Source organism: Podospora pseudopauciseta (genome assembly GCF_035222475.1).
Source record: "Podospora pseudopauciseta strain CBS 411.78 chromosome 5 map unlocalized CBS411.78m_5, whole genome shotgun sequence".
NCBI classification, from domain to species: domain Eukaryota; kingdom Fungi; phylum Ascomycota; class Sordariomycetes; order Sordariales; family Podosporaceae; genus Podospora; species Podospora pseudopauciseta.
The window spans coordinates 207,270-225,792 of NW_026946665.1; the positions used below are offsets into that span (position 1 = coordinate 207,270).

Sequence of the window (18,523 nt, forward strand, 5' to 3'; positions counted from 1 at the left end):
GGACTAGGTACCCAAGGCAAAGAGATTGGTTGAGATGAGATGAAGGGGTAGTTTTGGAGGAGAGAAGAGACGAGAGGGGTTGGATGGGATTTTAGAGAGGCCATTGTGTGTGTGTGTGTGTTTGGATTGTGAATTGGTGGTTGACTTGAGAAGGAACGATTGAAGGCGATGGCAATGGGAGAGTTATTGTGCCTGTTGTGCGGGGCTGGAGGGGGGTGTTTATTATGGGAGTTGAGAGGGTCGGGTCTTTAAAAGATAATGGGATTAGTGGGTTCTATTGGTGATAATGGATTGTGTTAGATGTTTCAAGTTCTCATTATTAGTTGTCTATGCATAGAAGGTAGACTTATGTGACATGAGAAGGTTTGTTGATTCACCCCTGAAGGTAGTGGTGGACTTGTTCACGGCTGTTGTCAGCCCTCCACACTATGTCATTGGAGCCCTACCTACACAATCATCACAAGCCTGGATAGGTAGGCAGGCAACCAACTGCCGGGTGGAGATGTGCTCTTGCCACAGACAAACAGAAATGAGCCAATTTGTTGCTTTTGGTTGGAGCGCGCATGGCATGCAAGCTAATGTATGTTTTTTTGGAGCCTCAATTTCTCCGATTGAAGGTTACAGTGGGAAGTGGGCCCCACTGGGGCTGCCACATGGCTGTTAGCGATGGTTCGAGTTGCGACAAGGCCTGCTGAGCGGGAGGAGCCTCCCACGATAAGGTACAGCAGAGGAGAACTTGTGCGACCAAAGCCAGGCATGCATGATGAGTGGAATTGGGCCGGTACCCCCTTTTTTTTCCTTTCTAAATCTAATTGCAGGTCCCAATCCACAGAGCTGCTCCAGATGCTCGGAAACTCAGCCGAACTCGGCATAGATAAACCAGCAGCCAGCCAGCTCCACCGGGATGCCGATTTGCCCCAACACGCTACCAAGTAGCCATTCGATGGTGTCGGGGCCTTTGCAGTTTCCGCCGGACGGCAAAGAGGCAACAAAAATCTCGGCATCAATGTTGGAAGCTCTCGGTGCCGTCAACGCCAGCTTTCCATTGGAAAATAAAATGGACATGACCACCCACGTCAAAAAAGCAATTCACCAGCCGTCGATCTTCAACCCCTCACCTCGGCAATCCTAGATCTTGGAATCGGGCTCCCCATGCCCCTGTCGACAAATGCTTGGCACCTTGGCAGGGCTCCAACCGTCGAGGTTCTAGTTACTTTCTGACACTGTTCTACGCTTCTTGTCCGTCTGGCTCGGCGTGGGATCATAGGGGCAGTTATATATCTAGGTATGTTTGGATAGGCTTGGACACCTCCATCAATTGTTGGAAGCACAACATGTCATCCGCAGACGAGATCTTGTCTCAACTTCCAGAGCCCGACAGTCACCTAGTATAGACTCGGCCGATAGAGCAAGGGATAGATACCCCTTTCGGTCAATGCCGTGCCGGGTCCACCGCAAAATGGAGGCCGATTCTTTGGTTGGTGAGGCTCCGGTATCCGCAAGACAATGGAGAAAAAATGTGATGCGAGTGCGAAACAGACCAGTGCCGTCGCCGTTCTGTCTGATAGGATCTGCATGACTGTCGGCGCCCCGCTGCCAACCTGACGGCTGGGTCCAGGCCCTTGTTTCTGGGCCCGCCCCATGACTTTTTTGTCTCCGCTGTTTGGCCCAGGGGAAGGTTATTAAAATACATGGGCCGCCGCCATCTCTTGCTCCCTTCTGGCTTGGAAAGACGATGTTTTGAACTTCTGACCTCTTCCCGGGCCACCAGCCCCACGCCAACCACCGCTCCCGCCTGCTCCCTCCCCCGGTCTACGCCGCCGCAACAGATGACGACATCACCGGGTGCCCTACCATGAAGAGTCCCCGACGTTTCTACGCCCTTGTTGGGCTGTGTCTCTTGGTATTCGTCAACACGGTCGCCGCCGGCGCGAAGCAAGTCTCGCTGGAGCATGAGCTCCTCGCGCTACCACCATGCGCGGTATGGCTGCACACTGGGAAGTACGAGGGGAGAAAAAGAAAACAAAAAGACTAACGTTTTTTGTTGTTCATGCATGTAGTTGCCCTGCGTCGTGGACGCAATCCGGGACGCCAAGTGTTCCGCACACGACAACGAATGCATATGCTCGTCGGCGAGGTTCGACAAAGAGGCCCACTTATGCGTTCGCACCCATTGCGCCCCGCGGGAGACTCTCAGTGAGGACGGCGCCGTCTCGAGTTCCCCAAGTCACTGGCTAACACGCTGCCAGCGGCCAAAAACATTACGTATCAATGGTGCGACCATCCCAACGAGGGAGACCGGACGCTTCTCCCCGCCTTTTCCATCTTTTTGGGTCTCGCCATTGCCGCCGTGGCTCTGCGGTTGGTAGCCCGAGTGGTGACGGAGGCCTGGTTCTGGTGGGATGATTTGTGCAACTTTTTCGCCATTGTAAGCCCGTGCTGGTCAGTTAGTTGGAGTGGGGGTGGTTTTTTTCGTCGGGCTAACTGTGGATTTTTGTGTCGCAGGCTGGGTGTGCTGCGTACACGGGGTTGTACATCGAGGCGGTCCACTTTGGGATGGGAAAAGACATCTGGTTCGTGCCGTTTGACAACATCACCAAGATCATGCAGACGTACTTTGCCACCATGTTGACGTACGTGACGACTCGATTCTTCATCCGCGCCTCCATCATCCTCTTTTACCTGCGAGTCTTTCCCGCGCAGTCCAACTTTAGGCTGGGCAAGGTGATTGTCTGGACGGGCGTGTTCAACATTATTTACACTATCGCCTTCTTCTTCGCCTCCTTGCTTCAGTGCCAACCGATATCAGCGTTTTGGACGGCGTGGGAGGGCGTTGGGAAGGATCAGTGCGTCAACCTCAACGCGATGGCTTGGTCGGCGGCGGCGACGGGGATAGCGTTTGATTTATGGCTGCTGGCTTTGCCATTTCCGCAGCTGCTGTCGCTTAATCTGCACTGGAAGAAGAAGTTAATGGGGTCGATGATGTTTCTTGTGGGCGCAGCGTGAGTGGAGGCTTGTCCTTGTGCGTCGCGCTGGAGCGTCGAGATTAACTGGTTTGTGTTTTAGTGTAATTGTCATCAGCTTGATCCGGCTCAAGACTATCAACGCGACCACCCGGGCTGTCAACCCTACTAGTAAGTCTTCGGGTGCTCTCTCTCTCTCTCTCTGTGGGTCAAAAGGTTGCTTTGCTGACACTGGTAACAGAGGATACGGTGGACCTCTCCCTGTGGAGTGGCATCGAAATCGACGTGGGCGTTATATGTCCCTGCCTGCCTAGCTTCCGACTCCTCCTGCGAAAGGTCCTACCGCGCCTGATGGGAGAGTCTACAAGGTCGTACGAGCTTGACCCGATCTCCAAGGGGGAAGGAGGCGTGACGGTGACGACCAAGATCTCGGCCCATATTGAGCCGTCGGGGAATAATGGGATATTCTTGCGGCCGCACAAGGACTCGAACACGGGGAGGAGCTGTGAGAGTGTTACTGGACTGGTGGAGCTGTCGGATGAGGAGAGTAACCATGGTCGGCAGAAGGCGTAATGATACAGATGGAGAAGAGGGTTTGATTATTTTGTCATGGGTGGAAGCTTAGATTCTGGTCGATTTGATGTTGACCAAGATGTCCTGAGTGGGTTGCAAACCCCAATGGAAAGTTAGAAGCAATGATCTGAGAGATATATCACAACTTGCATGAGTCAGTGATGAGTTGCTGGTGTTTCTTGAGATCTTTGTTCGTTTTGTCAAGCCCCTTTCTTGGGGGCCCCGCTATTTGGTACTCTTTGTTGCTAGGGCAACCCACGAACAGGGGCTTTCAGGGGCAATCGAATCTTTGAAACTTGTGGCTTCCATAATCAAAGGAAACTTTAAATGATTCTGAAGCAATGTTGGTTGAAAATGTAGCCATGCTCGAGAGAATGATGCAGGGGTGGTGTTGGTGTTCTTTGAGCAGGTGTACTGTTTTTGTGTCTGCCAGCCGATCACCGCTGTAGGAAAGGCAACACATGTGTCACAAGGTGCAAGGTCGACGTCCATCTATTCTATCCGGGAGCCACTAGCAGGCCCACCTAAGATTGTCGGGCGTGACACAAATGATTCTGTACCTGCCCGCATTTTGCTACCCCCAGAAACCTACTTGGAACTTGCACTACCATATTTTACGTTCACTTGGTAACTTCAGAAACTAATCGAGATTACCAAGCCATAGAAAACACTGGCGCTTGACGATGCACCAACTATATTCCCCTCTCTTGATTGCTGCAATCCTACAACTATGCTCAGCCACCACACCTCTGATCGCCAAGCCAGACCCTCACATTTGCGGCCTCAGACTCAACAGCACCAAAGACCACCCCTGCACCAGTGTCCACGCCGGCCTTGACATTCCCACCCTGAGCCTGCGAGATGACTCGGATAACCAGTCCTTCCGATGGGGGGAGGGGGAGTGTTACGCCATGGCGTTTGCCGATGACCACACCATCATCATCATCTCTCCCGACTGGCGGACCAACCTCAAGCTCATCACCATCTCGCACAACGCCATGAAGAAACGGGCTGACGAGAATGGGTGTCACATTCGCGCCGGCCAAGTACGCCATGATGCACTTCCGGCAAACTCTAGACGACAACCCGCCCCCCCAAGGACCTTCCGAAGAATGTCGGCATGTCGGCCAGCCAGTGCGTGCGCAAGCTGCGCGTCCCGGGTGTGATTTTCAACAATCATCTCAGCTGGATTGATCATGCCAGACATGTGAGCGGTGCACCCGGGATCTCTTGCCAGGTTTTGCTCTTGCTGACCATGCCTTGCTTGCCGCAGCTTCGAGTCAAGGTTCTCAAAACCGAGCAGTACATGCGGCGAATCTCCAGCTCCATCAGAGGACCCCCGACGTGGCAGATGCGAAGTCTCTTCTGCTCCAATGTTCGACCCATGCTTTTCTACGCCGGCGCCGCGTGGTACCTGCCCGACAACAAGCGACATGCGGACAGCTGGAACACGGCCTTGAAGATGCTCGAAGCGGCTCAGAGGAAATGTCTGGTGGTTATCTCAGGCGCCGTCAAATATCCGCCCTCAGAATTGCTCCTGCACGAGTTGCGCATTGAGACTGTCGACCGTCTCTTATGGTGGCCAATTCACAGTCCACCGTGCTCGTCATGATCAGCTTTCTGACCACTACAAGAATCTCCGCGCCATCAGTGACAGACCAGTCAAGGTGTTTGGAAACAGGAAGTGTCGTCTCATCGCCTCGCAACATCCCATCATCAAGGCCTACGCACACGCTGCGCGCTACCACCCAAGACTGCTGAGATGGAGCTTGAGCAGGCCTCCAACTGTCCCAAACGGCACCACCCGAAACAAACTCTCGCCTCTCAGCTACCGACCCAGGGCTGAAGTACGCCAAGGACATCAATCCGAATCTCGTCAAAGGTAGGAGGTCAGAGCGCGTCTTCACCGTCGACGCTTGCTTGCTCGCTCGGCAATCATCGACAACCGGTCAGCGTGTTCCGTTTCTCCCCCCCTGCCCCGCACACTCTCGGTACTAATAGATATGTCGCAGGCCTTTCGAAGGCTGGGACGATACGACTTTTGGATTGCCTGGGTCGTTCAGCTTCCGCAGTATGATGGGAACAAACGCAGTTTTCGATGCGGCATGGTGTTTGGTGCGCCGGAACTTGACTTTGCGGCCGGTTGTGAGGCAAGTCCTCCTGTGATGTTGGTGACCTCTCCAGGTGGGTCTTGCTGCTAACCTGATGGAAGCTTTCTTCGATGCTTTGATGGGGAGCTACATCGTGTCCGTGTCGTGTAAGTGTTCGCCTTTTGTCCATCAATCTTACGTGGTGTTTGCTCTTCTCTAACCAGCGTCACAGGTCCTTTTGATGCTGATCTGGCAGCTCGTTGTGTTGGTTGGGGTTTTTGTGGAACGGAAAAATGGTTGTTTTTTATATATATATTTTTTTATACATCTCTTTCTTTTTTTTTTTTTTTTTTTTTTTTTTTTTAAAAAAAAAAACCACCCTTTTGTTTTAATTTGTTTTTTGAAATTGTTTTTAATTTTTTCTATTTTAAAACTTTTTTTAATCTCTTTTTTTTTAAATTATTTATCGGATGATGCGCCCTTCGCAGCGTAACCTACCTGGGCCTCAACAGCCCGGCGTCCCCGGGTGCTTGTGTTTCTTGAGTGTCAACATTCTCAAAAAGCAAGCTCGCTTCAACTAGGCTCAGTCAATCAAACACTGTCAGTCACGGGCGACTGTTTCATTTTTTTATTTTGATTTTCATTTTACACTGATAGTTCTTGCTCGCAATCGCGTGACCTCGGGTGTGACCGATCAGCGGCTTTCCATGTAGAAAGAATAAGCAGTGTGATTGATGCTAGTCTACCCTCGCCAAGTTGGGATAGATGATGGGGCCGGCGCGGCATGTGGATGAAGACACAGATAATGAGGAGAGAGGTGTCAACTGTCAAGGCGCCTTTCGCTTCCCAGGTTCACCGTCAGGCCACCTCTGGACAAGACGGATTCTCCGCTGCTAACAAGGACAACAAGAGCTCGGCCATGAGGATGCCAACAACAAAAATATGGGGATGGTGCTGCTTGAAAGAACATGGGAACTCTGGGTTGTCCCAGTGGGGCCACGTGCATTGCTTCAGTCGGGGATCGGCAGCAGCAAGGACCGCTACGTCTTTTCTCGTCTTGCGCCAGTCGGAGGGAGCCTGGGGACACGCCAAACCATCGGCACACAAGAAAGCCAACGGCGAGCACTCAATAGATGATACACACGCACCTTGTTCAAAACATTTTGAACACCACCGTCGCGCCAAAAAGGCCGGTCGTCATCGCCCTGCTCCCGCTCGTCCTAATAACCACCATCGAAGAAAGGACAGAAGTCAGGATAGTCCTCGCGGATCTTATCTATCATTTCGGGGCTCATGTTGCTCACGGTGCGATTGATCAACTCCTGGTTCTGCTCGCGCAGATAGCGGAGGAGGTACTCGAAGCGACAGAGGCTAGTGCGCATAGGCTCGATTGCGGCGGTACGAAAGGTGACGGTGTTGACGCGGAGCGCGAGGCCGGACATCTCAGCGGCGACGAGGCGGCATGTGTAGGCGAGGCTCAGCTCGATCGGCCGGCCGTCCGAGACTCGCAGCTTGTTGCGGTTGAAGCTGTAGACGTAGCCATCGTCGACGAGGAGGTAGGCTCGGTAGATGGTGTCTCGAATCTCGGGAGGGGCGGAGGGGGGAGCTGCAGCAGGGGAAAGTGCGATGCCATGGTGTGTGAAGGAAGGGAAGGACGCAGAGGGGGGGTTTTTGTGGTGCAGAAATTCTTCAAGCTTTTCGCTGCTCCAATGCTGGCCCCCCCAGTGCCCCCACCACACCCACCGCCCCACCAAGTCGGGGTGCCCCGTGGGGAACTCCGGCCTTTCTAGTATATGGACCCCCGCCTATACCTACCTCGCTCTACTTTTTACCCACGCTTACCTACCACCACCTAGGCAAACCAAACACAAATGGTGCTCATCAACATCGCATACACGGCCCCGATCAACCGGCCAGGCCAGCATCCCGTCCTCACAACCCCGCAAGTCTGGGCCGGCCTGGTGCGCAAAGTCCGCCATGCCCAAGAGTTCGTGCCCGTGATCGAGTCCTGCGCCGTAGCCTCCGAGGAGACCAACGCCGCCGGCCAGCTCGTCGTCACCCGCCATGTCAACTTTGGCCAGGCCGCCCCTGTGCCCGGGAGCGGAGGGGAGGGAGGCGAGGTCGAAGAGGTCTGCACCTTGTTCCCGCCGCACAGGGTCGACTTTGTGCAGGACGACGGCACCAGGGTGTGGAACCACGTCAGCCAGGGTCCCGGCAAGGACGGGGAGGACCTGTACCTGACCTATGTCTTCGAGGCGAGGGTCGAGGACGGCTCTCCAGACGCGGCAGCTCTCGAGGAGAGGTTCAAGATGGTGCGTGCCCAGCCTGACTGACCACGGCAGCCAAAGACGGTGCTGATGACATGGGATGAGTGCAAAAGACCGCCAAGAGGGCCGTGGAAAGTTCCATCGAGACCATCAGACGGCTGGTCAGCGAGGGGAAGCTTCAAAGTATCACCTAGTGTATCGTGTAAAATCTCCTGAAATTGGCAACAAAATAGCTTCACTATGCACAACCCGCTTGCTCTGCCTGCCTTGCTTGGTCTATGATATGGTCTACACGCCTCGTGAGGCATCCCAGGGTATCCGTATTCCGTAAAAAATAAAAACAACAACATCTGTCATCAATCATGTCACATTCACATCGCCCCCCCGAATCTATTCCTTCTTCTCCCCGCCCTCGGCCTTGACAATTTCCCGCTGAGGCGGCGTGTTGGAGTGCCGGGAAGCACCCTCGGAAATCATGCACCCATGGCCCAGGCCGTCCTCAAAGTCCAGGTCCTCGAGGTAGTTCAGGTCCAGGCCGCGAACCTCCTGCTCCTCGGTGGCGCGGATGTGGAGACCGGGAATCTTGTTGATGACAAACAGCAAGAGGCACGAGACGAAGAACGACCAGGCGGCGCAAGTGGTGGCGCCGGCCAGTTGGAGACCCATCTGGCGGAAGTTGCGGTTCCACCAGCCACCTTCGTACGAGGCGCCCGACACGCCGTCGAGGGCGGGCACGAAGCTGGCCGCGAAGAAGCCGGTGAGGATGTCGCCGACGACACCGCCGATGCCGTGGATGGCGAAGATGTCGAGGCCGTCGTCGACCGAGAGGATGTACTTGTACTTGACGACGTAAAAGGAGCAGACCGAGGTGATGGCACCCACGAGGCAGGCCACGTACACGGGAACTGTTTCGGTCCCCTGTCAGCATTCCGGAGAAAGAGGGCCAAGAAGACACATACCAAATCCGGCAGCAGGCGTGATGCCGACCAGGCCCGCAATGATGCCCGAGCAGAAGCCCGTCAGGCTGAACTTCTTCTTGTACAGGTACTCGAGAATGACCCACGTGATGCCACCACCGCACGCGGCCAGGTTCGTGTTCACCACGACGTAGATGGACCGCAGGCTCAGGTTGGCGGTGCTGGCTCCGTTGAAGGCGAACCAGCCGAACCAGATGAAGACGGTGCCGATGCACATGAGGAGCGGGCTGTGGGGCTTGTAGTGGGCAAGCTTAGACTTGCGGTCGCTGACGGTGGGGGCGACGCCGTGCTCGTTCAGACGGGGGCCCAGCATCATGGACCAGGCCAGGGCGCCGAAGCCGCTCGCAATGTGGACAGGGCCCGAACCAGCAAAGTCGTAGAGGCCCAAATTATACAACCAACCGGAAGGGTTCCACTCCCAGTATGCGAGGCTGTCGGTGTTGTTAGCAGACCGTCCGGCTGGGCTGGCTCCACGTCTGGGCCTGTGTCAAAGAGGAGAGGACCGAACTCACAAGTAGTACACAAATGTCGTCCAGCAGAGCAGGAAGACCATGCTGGGAAAGAGGCGGCCGCGCTCCAGCATGGCTCCGGCCAAGATCATGGCGGTGGCGCTGACAAAGGTGAAGCCAAAGGCAGCATACAAGATGTCGGGGATGTCGCTGTTGGCAAGGCTGGGCTGGGCAAGGACATTTTTGAAGACGGCCAGGCTGAGATCACCGAGGATCGGGTTGGTGGTTCGGGATTGGTACAGGCTGTAGCCGTAGATCCAGTACTGGATGCCGCAGGCGCAGGCACAGAACAGGGACTGCAGCACCATGGTCAGAGCCGCCTTGCGGCGGTGCATGCCCGCATAGAGGAAGCCGATGGCGGGCGTGATTTGCCAGCACAGGATGGTGCAGACAAGCAGCCAGGCCAGGTCGCCCTTGTCGTAGGGCGCGTTGAGATCCTGGGTGAGCGGGTCACCGCCGTCGGGGTTGGAGGACCATTCCGGCCACTCTGTAACGGGGACGATCTCTGGTTCAGCCATGAGCGATAGGAGCACGGGAAGTGGTGAGTGAGGGGTGTGGGTGACGGGAGAGCTTGGTGGAGGGCAAGACTCCTGGACGATGGGGAGGTGACGTCGCCAGTATTTGTACGCAACGGCCGTCCCCGTCCAGTACGGTATTATCAGCGACCGGGGCCATTTCCCGGCCCAGGGGTCTCTGTCTCTCTCTCTGTGTGTGTGTGTGTGTGTGTCTGGGCGAGATAAGAGAATGGTTTGTCTACCTATGGGAAAGATGCGAAGCTGCTGATAAGAGCTGGCTTGGCCTGCCACCCTGCCCGGTGAGAGGGCTTATCAGTCTCCACAAGCCGCTGCCAAGGCCGTTGGCTGCTGTGATATTACATGCAAGGTCGACGGCCGATCCGTGGGCTTGGGTTTCTCGCAGACCGCATTCCATTACTGAAACGGGTTGGAATAACCCATGTGTTTATCAGGATTGTAGGCACCTAGCTTCAGGCCATTGGAAAGCTTGAAGATAGCAATGGTAGGTGATCCCGGTCTTGGTAGGTACCCTGTAGAAGAAGACACCTGGTACCTGGACAGGCAGGCGGGGTCGGGTGGGGTGGGGATCCAAACGTGGGGGGTGGTTTCGGTGGGAGTCCGCATCCTCGGGGTTCCGTCCAGGCACCTGGCATGGCCAGCTCAGTGTAGCTGCAAAATCAACCCCTCCGCCGTCCATGGTGCATCTTCTGGACTTGCCCGATGAGCTTCTCATCCAAATCTGCGGTGCTTTCCCACAGGCCGACATCTCAGACATCAAGAGCTGCCGTCTGAGTTGCCAGCGACTCTGCGCCGCAAGCTCCCATCTCTTGGTGCCCCTCGTGGCCGTCGACTGCCGCAAAGCCTCGCTCGAACGCTTCACCGAGATCCTACGCCACCCCACCATCTCCCGCGGCGTTCGCACTGTTCGTGTTCCCATACATTCCTATCGCCATGAGCTGAGCGACCTCTGTGCCAGCTTTGTCAAGTTTGTGGTCGAACCAGCCCTCCACGCCCGTGCCGCCCACGACCATCATCGCAGAGCCGCCCTTTGTTTCTTCCGCCGATATCTAGACGGACACGGCGATGGCACCCCCCTGGAGCACGACGACAGTCTGTGGCTGCGGGCCCTGCGTCTCGTCCATGGGGAGTATCAAAGGCTCTACAGGGAGCAAGAAGCGCTGCGAAGCGAGGGAACCTTTGTCGACACGGTTGCCTCGGCCGTGGCCACCATGCCCCGCGGAACTGTCTTGATATACGATGACAAGCCGTGCAGCACCCTGGACGTCGCCAGCCTCCAAGTCTTGGTCCGAGAACATTGTCGCCTGCTAGGCCTTGATCCATCTGCCTGGCGCCCCATCTGGTACGAGATGTTGTCTCCTACAACCTGGACCGACTTGGTCAGAGATGACTTTGGCTGGGAGGCCTTTGCTCCGGATCCCGCCTTCCAAGAGCCGCAGATGGATTTTATACTCGAACTTCCAGGCGCCATTGCAAGGGCTGGAGGCCAGGTCCATGACATGCGGTTTGATCTGTCTTGCGAGACACCTCTGCGTCACCTCGGGTCAGGTGTAGCAACTCGGTCCCATCTTGCCTCTGCGACGCAACAACTACAGGCCTTTACCCTCATCTCTCACCAGCCACAAACGGAGACGCTATCTCACGACTATGCAAGCTCGGTGCTGGCCAGAACACCCAATCTCGGTTGTCTTCGTCTCGACATCGCGTCTCCCGGTTCGCATCCTGACATCCTAGTTTCCCGGCTATGGCCTCGTCTCCAGAACATACACCTCGCCGGAGTCCAGCTTACGCTGCCGGACTTGGTGGCCTTCCTAGATGGAGTACCGGCTTATGTCGAGAACATGCGGCTGAGCTCGGTTCACCTGATGCAAGGCTCGTGGGCAGACGCCTTGGAAGCCTTGCGGCAGAAATCCTATGGCTCCTTTACCGTCGAAGATCCAAGGGGGTCTGAGGCGGAACACGTGGGTGTTGCCTTCGAAACAGGTGGGAATGGTCCAGGAGACCGGTTTGTGAAACGTGTGAGGGTGCCAGGTTGTCTCAGTCCAGCAGAGGCATTCGTCCGCAGGGTCACAGACACCAATCCGTGCCAGAGCTGAGGGATGCTTCGGCAGTTCATGCTGGAGCAGCTACTGCCAGACTAAAACAGGCCAGCTCGGGGCTCAGATATGGATCGCGATCCATCGAGATCTCCTCGCCCAACGCCTCGTTGTGCAGAATAGACGACTATCGACTTGGTCGTCGATCACGCCTGTGGAGGTTGTGGGGATCCTGATGCCTCTTGGGTTCTTGGGGTTCCTCCCCCGCAATCTTGGCGCCAGTCAAGGACCCCCGACATTGGCAAGCGTCCTGGCCAAGATGTGCTTGTTCCATTAATCAGTTAGCATGGAGGACACTGGTGCCACGATGAGGGAGGGTGTCGATTTACCCAAAGGCTGTGGCAAACTACCGATGCTGCTAGATCCGGACGCTGTTTAAGGTCACAGGACCAGGCTCTCCGACTTCTCCGACCGCCAGTCCCCCGTCTGAATGCGACAAGCAACGGCGTTTCTCCGCACGAACCACACCTTTACCCCAATATATCCCTATGGGGACGGGGGCTATCATCCTCCCCGGATGCTGCCTTTATGTGTGGTTGACAGGGGGGAAATGAGCCAGCAATGAGAAATCTTTGGTCCCCAGTGGGGTCTCTAGATGAATGTGTGGTTATAATTCATGGCGCTTCCCGCCCTAGCTACCGTGCTCTGCCTCTTTTCTCCTCTGTTGTTGACTGCGATAGCAAGCGCGAGGGAAAAGCGACCGAACCTCACCATGGGTGCTCCAGGACCAGTCACCGCCCACAGCGGCGGGCGACGTCTGGTACACAGGTAGGTAGACGACATACATCTCATCCAGAACCCGCCATGCTTCTTCAACTGACCCCTTCCCCCATTTCAGCCACGCCAAAGAATGCGACATCCCCGGCACCGTCGACCTCTCCGTCCGCGAAGGGGACGACACAGCCTACGGACAAGCGCTGTACCCGGTCCCGGCCGAGGACCCCAATGATCCCCTCCAGGTGCGTCTCTGCCTTTGCCTCCCTGTTGGTCGTGTTGCTCACCCGAGCCGCTGACCACGCGCCGTCATCAACAGTGGTCGCCCATCCGCAAAACCCTCATCCTTGTCGTCTGCTCTCTCTACTCATTTCTGAGCAATTCGGCCCTGCTGGGTCCGTCGGTGTACATTGGCATTTTCGCCGCCGAGTTCAACACATCCTTCACCGACGCCAGCAATCTCATCAGCTATGCCAACCTGGCGTTCGGGTTTGGCAGCTTGCTCCTCGTGCCGAGCTACCACAAGTTCGGCAGGAGGCCGGTGATGCTGGGCAGTCTGATTCTCTACTGCGGAGGCCTGCTTGCTTGTTCTCAAGTCCAGACCTATTCGGGCTTGATGGCTGCCAGAGTGGTGCACTGCTTTGGCGCGAGTGTCTGCGAGGCGTTGCCGGTGCAGCTGGTGAATGACATCTTCTTCCTGCACGAGAGAGGGAAGAGGTTGGGTTATTACACCGGTGGGTGCCTCTCTGCCAACGAGTTGATCTGGTCAGAGTGCTGACGTCAAACCCTAGTTTGCCTTTGCTTCGGAGCCACAGGGCCCCTTTTTGCCGGATACATGCTCAACGGCGGACACTCGTGGAGGTTGTTCTTCTGGGTCGAGTTTGCATTCGGCGCGGCCCTCTTTATCCTGGCCTTTCTCGTGGTAGAGGAGACTTTGTACCACAGAAAGCCTCCGGTCGGCTCCTCGTCCCTGGAAAGGCAGAGCTTGGAGGGAGGGGAAGAAAAGCCCACCGCGGTAGAAAGCACCACGCCAGAGACCGGAGCAGCCATTCCACCCAGAAAGACGTTTGTCCAAAGCCTCAAGTTCTGGGGTGTCTACGAGAAAGACGCCGACTTCTTGCTGATGATCGCTCGGTCCTTCACCTACTTTCTAGTCCCGCACGTTCTGTGGGTCATCACCACATATGGTACGCAACACTCTAACAGCTCTGGTCGTCAACCGCTGACATAGCTTTCTTTGCTCGGCGGCAGGCATCTACATTGGCCTGGGCGCCCTCACCTTCAACTACATCTTCCCCCTCAAGATCACGGCACCGCCCTACAACTGGTCCCAGCTCGACTCGGGCCTCATCGCCGTGGCGTCGTTCCTGGGCTACCTCCTGGCCATCCCGTTCACGCCGTCGTCGGACCGGCTCGCGGCCCGCCTCACACGCAAAAATAAGGGCATCCGCGAGGCTGAGATGCGTCTGGGCGTCATGCTCCCCGTCATGCTCCTGGCCCCTGCCGGGCTCATCGTCTTTGGCTTCGCGGCCGAGAGGGACCTCCACTGGGTGGCCTACTTTGCCGGCGTCGTCATGTGCAACTTTTGCAGCTACTTCTACTTCACCTTCACGCTGGCCTACGCCATTGACAGCTACACGAGCAACATTAGCGAGATGCTCATCGCCATGAACTTGGGCAAGCAGGCCATCAGCTTCGGCATGGGGCTGGACCTGCTGGACTGGGTGACGCGGCACGGGTACGCCGTCATGATTGCCGGGGTGTTTGGGGCCATTCTGTTGGCGAACAACCTGGCGCTGCTGGTGTTTATGCTGTACGGCAAAAGGATCCGGGCGTTTATGAGCACGACCTGGCTGGCGAGGGTGCACAGGGAGAGTGTGAGGGAGGTTGCAACCCATTGAGGGGGATGTTTGAAGTCATGAGCAAGAGCCAAACGCCAGACAGTACCCCCAAGGCAGAAAATATTCTCCTGAATTTCCTTTCCACATCCAGTCGCCCATCCATCTAGATAAAGTCGAGTATCACAACCCCTGAACCCCTTTATCCTTTTTCCAAACTCCTTCATCAAAAGGAACAAGAAAATAAGAAAAAAGAGACAACAAGCTCCGACATTTCCTGTCATCCGTCATTACCGCCGCCGTCCAGACGTCCACGCAACCCACACCTAACACCCCTTCTCATATACTCAAACAAAGTACCTCGCCCTACGCCCCGTCATGTATCGCTCCCTCGCCCCCGGACCCCTCAGCGGATCCCCCACCTGCGACCCCCATTCACCATCTAACACGAACGCGTCAGTCAAGATCGCCTTTATTTTGTCGCGAAAATAGAAAAAAAAAAAGAAAAAGAAAATGAAGAAAATCAACTCACATGTGTACTCCCTCTGGTAGTAGTCGACGTACTCGTCGTTGCCGCCGTCGTCGTCGTCGGCTTCGTCGTCTTTGTTCCTCCCCTCCCAAACCGAAACCCTCTTTGCGCGCCCTCCTTGCGGCCCCAGAGCCCTCCCCCTCCGCCTCCAGTGGACGTGACGCTCCTGTTGTGCTCTTGCGCTCTCGGTTATCATGTTGATCAGCCAGCCCAACGGCTCCCAGAGGAGCTCGAAGGGGAGGGTGAGGAGGCTGGCGATGTTTTCGACGAGGAAGAGGACGAGCCACAGGGCGTAGGGGACGAGGAGGAGGACGAGAAGGAGGAGGATGAGGGGGGTGAGGAAGGGGCTGGTGAGGAAGAGGATGGAGGAGGTGAGAGTGAGGATTATTTTGAGGGGGGGGAGGAGGATGGAGAGGAAGAGGGAGACGAAGGGTCTGGATTCTATGTGGATGAAGTCGAGGCAGATCATGTCTGGTTTTTTTTTCTTTCTTGTTTTTTTCTGTTCTTTTTTTTCTTTTCTTTTTTTTGTCTTTTTTTTTCTTTTCTTTTCTTTTCTTTTCTTTTTCTTGTCTTTTTTTTGGTATGTATGCTGGTTCGGTTGAGTGTTGGATGGTGTTGTTTGATGTTCTGGACAGCACTTGGAATTTTACATGCGAGGTGGGTAAGGTAGGATAGGTTAGGTAGGGAAATAGGGAGGAATGTGCTGAATATTTGGAAGGAGACAAGATTGGGATGGATGGCTTTGTCGCTTCTTTGTGCGGGCTGCAACATCTAGAAAAAGCCTCCTCGAAGGTCAACTCCCGGAATCCTTTGTTATCGGCTCCCTCCTCTCCCGCCGGGACCTGTCGCACTGGTGTGCCCGCTTTCCATCAGCGCCATGATCTCGTCCTCGGCATCTGGCTTCCGCTCGGCGGTGGGATCACCGTAGTGTTGCGCTGCCTTTTTCCCGTCTTCCGTCTCCAACCAGGTCTTGACCGGCGCCCGTCCGTACCCGTCCTTCATCATGGGGTCTGCCCCAGACTCGAGGAGGAGCTTCACCATTGGGGCATCACCAAGCGGCACGGCAAAGTGCAAAGGCGCCATTCTCATCCCGTGAGGGGTTCAGCACCAGACGTCCCAGCCGGAGCAGGGGCTGGCTCCGTTGGGGTCGCAGCCTGTGTCTTGGAGGAGCAGTCTGGCAATCTTGAGACGGTCATCGCTATCCTTTGGCCAGAGGGTGAGGGGGATGAGCAGGTCGGCGGACTGGCTTAGGTCGAGGGTGTAACCGCCAGTGGACTTGTTCGCCGAGGCCATCTTTTGCAGGGAGAAGGCCTGGAACCACTGCTGGCACTGGGAGAGGGTGGGAAACGGGCCGTCGAGGGTGCCCTCTCTGCCTTTGTGGAAGCGGATGACGGCGTCAATGGCGCTGGCTTTGGAGAGAAAGGCTCCGAGGTGGGCAGAGGAGATGTTGCTGGTGTGGCGGCGGCATGTGTGCTTGAGCTTGGTGGTGATGAAGTCTTGGATTGTGAGGTTGAGGGACTCGAGGTAGAAGGGCTCGCGGGTGGTGTCCTTGTTTGGGAAGAGACTTTTGAGGGTTCGCTCGATGATGGGGCGGTCTGACATTTTGTAGACGCGCGGTATGAGAAATCTGGAGGGAAAGATGGTGTAGGCAAGGTAGGCTTGATCAGACTTGAATGGTTGACTATCTGTGTGTATAAGCACGCTTCACAGGCAACCATCCTGCCCGGACACCCGTTAAAGCTGTCGCGGTTGAATAAGCTCATTTGAGGGCTTCTACACACAGTCATGGTCTCAATGCTCTTGCGCGTCTTGGCATTCCAGCACTGCCACCTCAGGCTCAATCTCAACTGTCCTCCAAACCCAGCCTGTCAAGCTCTTGTTGCAACATCACACCAGAACTCTGAACTATCTCAGAGCCAAGCAGGCTGAACAGCAACAAAGTTACCCACCAAGGCCACTTCTTACAAAATGTTGGCCACCGCTGTAGACTATTGCTCACCCTCCCTCCAAACGGGCGCATTCCTGCATGATGCTAGAGCCAAACGAGCAATAATACTGCATAATCACCTCGCAGTAGAGCGGGGGAAAGCCATTTGACACCTACCAGCCCAAGGATGCATACCTGCCTTTACATCACGACAACAATCACCCTTCCTCCCCTCCCCCCTTTTTTTCCTTCCCCATCACCACCATCCATCCCCCCTCTCCCTCTGCTCCTCCCAAAAACCAAACCCGCCATCGTCCAAAATGGCCCCCCGATCCCAATACGACCCCATAGCAACCCAGTACACCTCGTACACCACCGTCCCCGACATGCGGCTCGAAACCTCCCTCGTCCGCACCGCCCTCGGCCCCTGCCAGCCCACCGACACCATCCTCGACCTCGGAGGCGGCAGCGGCCTCCACGCCCGCACCGCCATCGACCTCGGCGCCGGCCGCGTCGACGTCGTGGACATCTCCCCCGAAATGCTCCTCGCCGGCCGGCAAATCGAGGAGTCCCTCGGCCGGACCGACCGCCGCATCCGTTACATCCACTCCGACGTCACCAAGCCCCTCCCCCCTCACCTCGCAGAACAGAAATACGACGTCGTCATGGCGAACTGGGTGCTGGATCACGCCGAGAGTATGGACGACCTGATCGGGATGTGGAGAAACATCGCGTCTGCGCTGAAGCCGGGGGGGAGGTTTGTGAACGTGAGGGTGAGGTGCTTGCGGGCGGGGTATTTGACTCGAGGAAAATACGGGGTGGTGTTTAGCGACTTTGAAGAGATCGTCACCGGCGGGCCGGGGTGGAGGTATAACGTTAGTTTTCGGCTGGACGGGGTGCCGGTCGTGTTTGAGGCTACGTCTATGGAGGCGACGTTGGGGTTGGATCACAGCATACCTGAGAGCATGGGGATGGGGGGGTGGGGGGTTGTGCCGTTGGAGGAGGATGAGGTGGTCAAGGGGGATAGGGAGTATTGGGCTGATCATGTCGGGGAGCCGTCGTTTGTGGTTGTGGTGGGAAGGAAGCTGGGGGGGTAGAGTTGGGTTCCACTGTGTCACGGATTTCACTCCCTAGAGCACAGCCGGTTCGATAAAGACAAGAACAGCTAACCGTTCCGTATATCCCTCCTGATCAATCTCGCTATCAAAATGCCTCTGATCTCTGTGAAAATCAAAAACACCATCGAGGTCCAAGCACTGCACCCCGTTACCAAACTGTACCGTGGGTGTAAGGCCAATCTCCCACTTCTCCCTCCATCAAATCACATGGTGAGATGGCCGAGCGGTCTAAGGCGCCACGTTAAGGTCTTCCTTAATCAATATCTACCAGCTAGATTCCGTGGTCCGAAAGGGCGTGGGTTCGAATCCCACTCTCATCAAACATTTTTGCGGCGATCACCCCCTATGCGGCATTTTTTTTTTTTCGGTCGGTTAATTCCCAGGAGGCC

The 18,523-nt window shown here is 55.9% G+C and overlaps 9 protein-coding genes and 1 non-coding gene across 10 annotated transcripts; 7 read left to right on the top strand and 3 right to left on the bottom strand.

Annotated features, from left to right (window-relative positions):
* Positions 1-1,624: 1,624 nt before the first annotated feature.
* Positions 1,625-3,609, top strand: QC763_507120 (uncharacterized protein). Its single transcript, XM_062913308.1, has 5 exons — positions 1,625-1,981; positions 2,061-2,196; positions 2,250-3,002; positions 3,067-3,134; positions 3,205-3,609. The coding sequence occupies exons 3-5, from the start codon at positions 2,557-2,559 to the stop codon at positions 3,534-3,536; spliced, it is 846 nt and encodes a 281-aa protein (XP_062764654.1). The 5' UTR covers positions 1,625-1,981; positions 2,061-2,196; positions 2,250-2,556; the 3' UTR covers positions 3,537-3,609.
* Positions 3,610-4,219: 610 nt separating this feature from the next.
* On the top strand, positions 4,220-5,148 carry QC763_507117 (uncharacterized protein; the record flags this gene model as incomplete). The annotated part of the gene is made up of 2 exons (XM_062913307.1): positions 4,220-4,582; positions 4,615-5,148. 2 exons carry the CDS (start codon positions 4,220-4,222, stop codon positions 5,146-5,148), a joined length of 897 nt encoding a protein of 298 aa, XP_062764655.1.
* A 2,135-nt stretch (positions 5,149-7,283) lies between these two features.
* On the top strand, positions 7,284-8,272 carry QC763_507110 (uncharacterized protein). The gene is made up of 2 exons (XM_062913306.1): positions 7,284-7,938; positions 8,007-8,272. The coding sequence occupies exons 1-2, from the start codon at positions 7,498-7,500 to the stop codon at positions 8,085-8,087; spliced, it is 522 nt and encodes a 173-aa protein (XP_062764656.1). The 5' UTR covers positions 7,284-7,497; the 3' UTR covers positions 8,088-8,272.
* Positions 8,104-10,528, bottom strand: QC763_507100 (uncharacterized protein). The gene is made up of 3 exons (XM_062913305.1): positions 9,383-10,528; positions 8,853-9,301; positions 8,104-8,798 (listed from the first exon to the last, which is right to left on the bottom strand). The coding sequence occupies exons 1-3, from the start codon at positions 9,895-9,897 to the stop codon at positions 8,284-8,286; spliced, it is 1,479 nt and encodes a 492-aa protein (XP_062764657.1). The 5' UTR covers positions 9,898-10,528; the 3' UTR covers positions 8,104-8,283.
* Positions 10,529-10,589: 61 nt separating this feature from the next.
* QC763_507095 (uncharacterized protein) lies at positions 10,590-12,008 on the top strand (the record flags this gene model as incomplete). Its single annotated transcript, XM_062913304.1, has 1 exon — positions 10,590-12,008. The coding sequence occupies one exon, from the start codon at positions 10,590-10,592 to the stop codon at positions 12,006-12,008; it is 1,419 nt and encodes a 472-aa protein (XP_062764658.1).
* Positions 12,009-12,624: 616 nt separating this feature from the next.
* QC763_507090 (uncharacterized protein) lies at positions 12,625-15,087 on the top strand (the record flags this gene model as incomplete). Its single annotated transcript, XM_062913303.1, has 5 exons — positions 12,625-12,776; positions 12,847-12,967; positions 13,042-13,456; positions 13,514-13,909; positions 13,974-15,087. 5 exons carry the CDS (start codon positions 12,625-12,627, stop codon positions 14,621-14,623), a joined length of 1,734 nt encoding a protein of 577 aa, XP_062764659.1. The 3' UTR covers positions 14,624-15,087.
* On the bottom strand, positions 14,908-15,558 carry QC763_507080 (uncharacterized protein; the record flags this gene model as incomplete). The annotated part of the gene is made up of 2 exons (XM_062913302.1): positions 14,908-15,002; positions 15,093-15,558. 2 exons carry the CDS (start codon positions 15,556-15,558, stop codon positions 14,908-14,910), a joined length of 561 nt encoding a protein of 186 aa, XP_062764660.1.
* Positions 15,559-16,190: 632 nt separating this feature from the next.
* QC763_507075 (uncharacterized protein) lies at positions 16,191-16,691 on the bottom strand (the record flags this gene model as incomplete). The annotated part of the gene is made up of 1 exon (XM_062913301.1): positions 16,191-16,691. One exon carries the CDS (start codon positions 16,689-16,691, stop codon positions 16,191-16,193), a length of 501 nt encoding a protein of 166 aa, XP_062764661.1.
* A 645-nt stretch (positions 16,692-17,336) lies between these two features.
* Positions 17,337-18,113, top strand: QC763_507070 (uncharacterized protein; the record flags this gene model as incomplete). Its single annotated transcript, XM_062913300.1, has 1 exon — positions 17,337-18,113. One exon carries the CDS (start codon positions 17,337-17,339, stop codon positions 18,111-18,113), a length of 777 nt encoding a protein of 258 aa, XP_062764662.1.
* A 230-nt stretch (positions 18,114-18,343) lies between these two features.
* QC763_0073380 lies at positions 18,344-18,454 on the top strand. The gene has a single exon. It is a non-coding gene; the product is annotated as a tRNA-Leu (tRNA).
* The last annotated feature ends 69 nt before the right edge of the window (positions 18,455-18,523 follow it).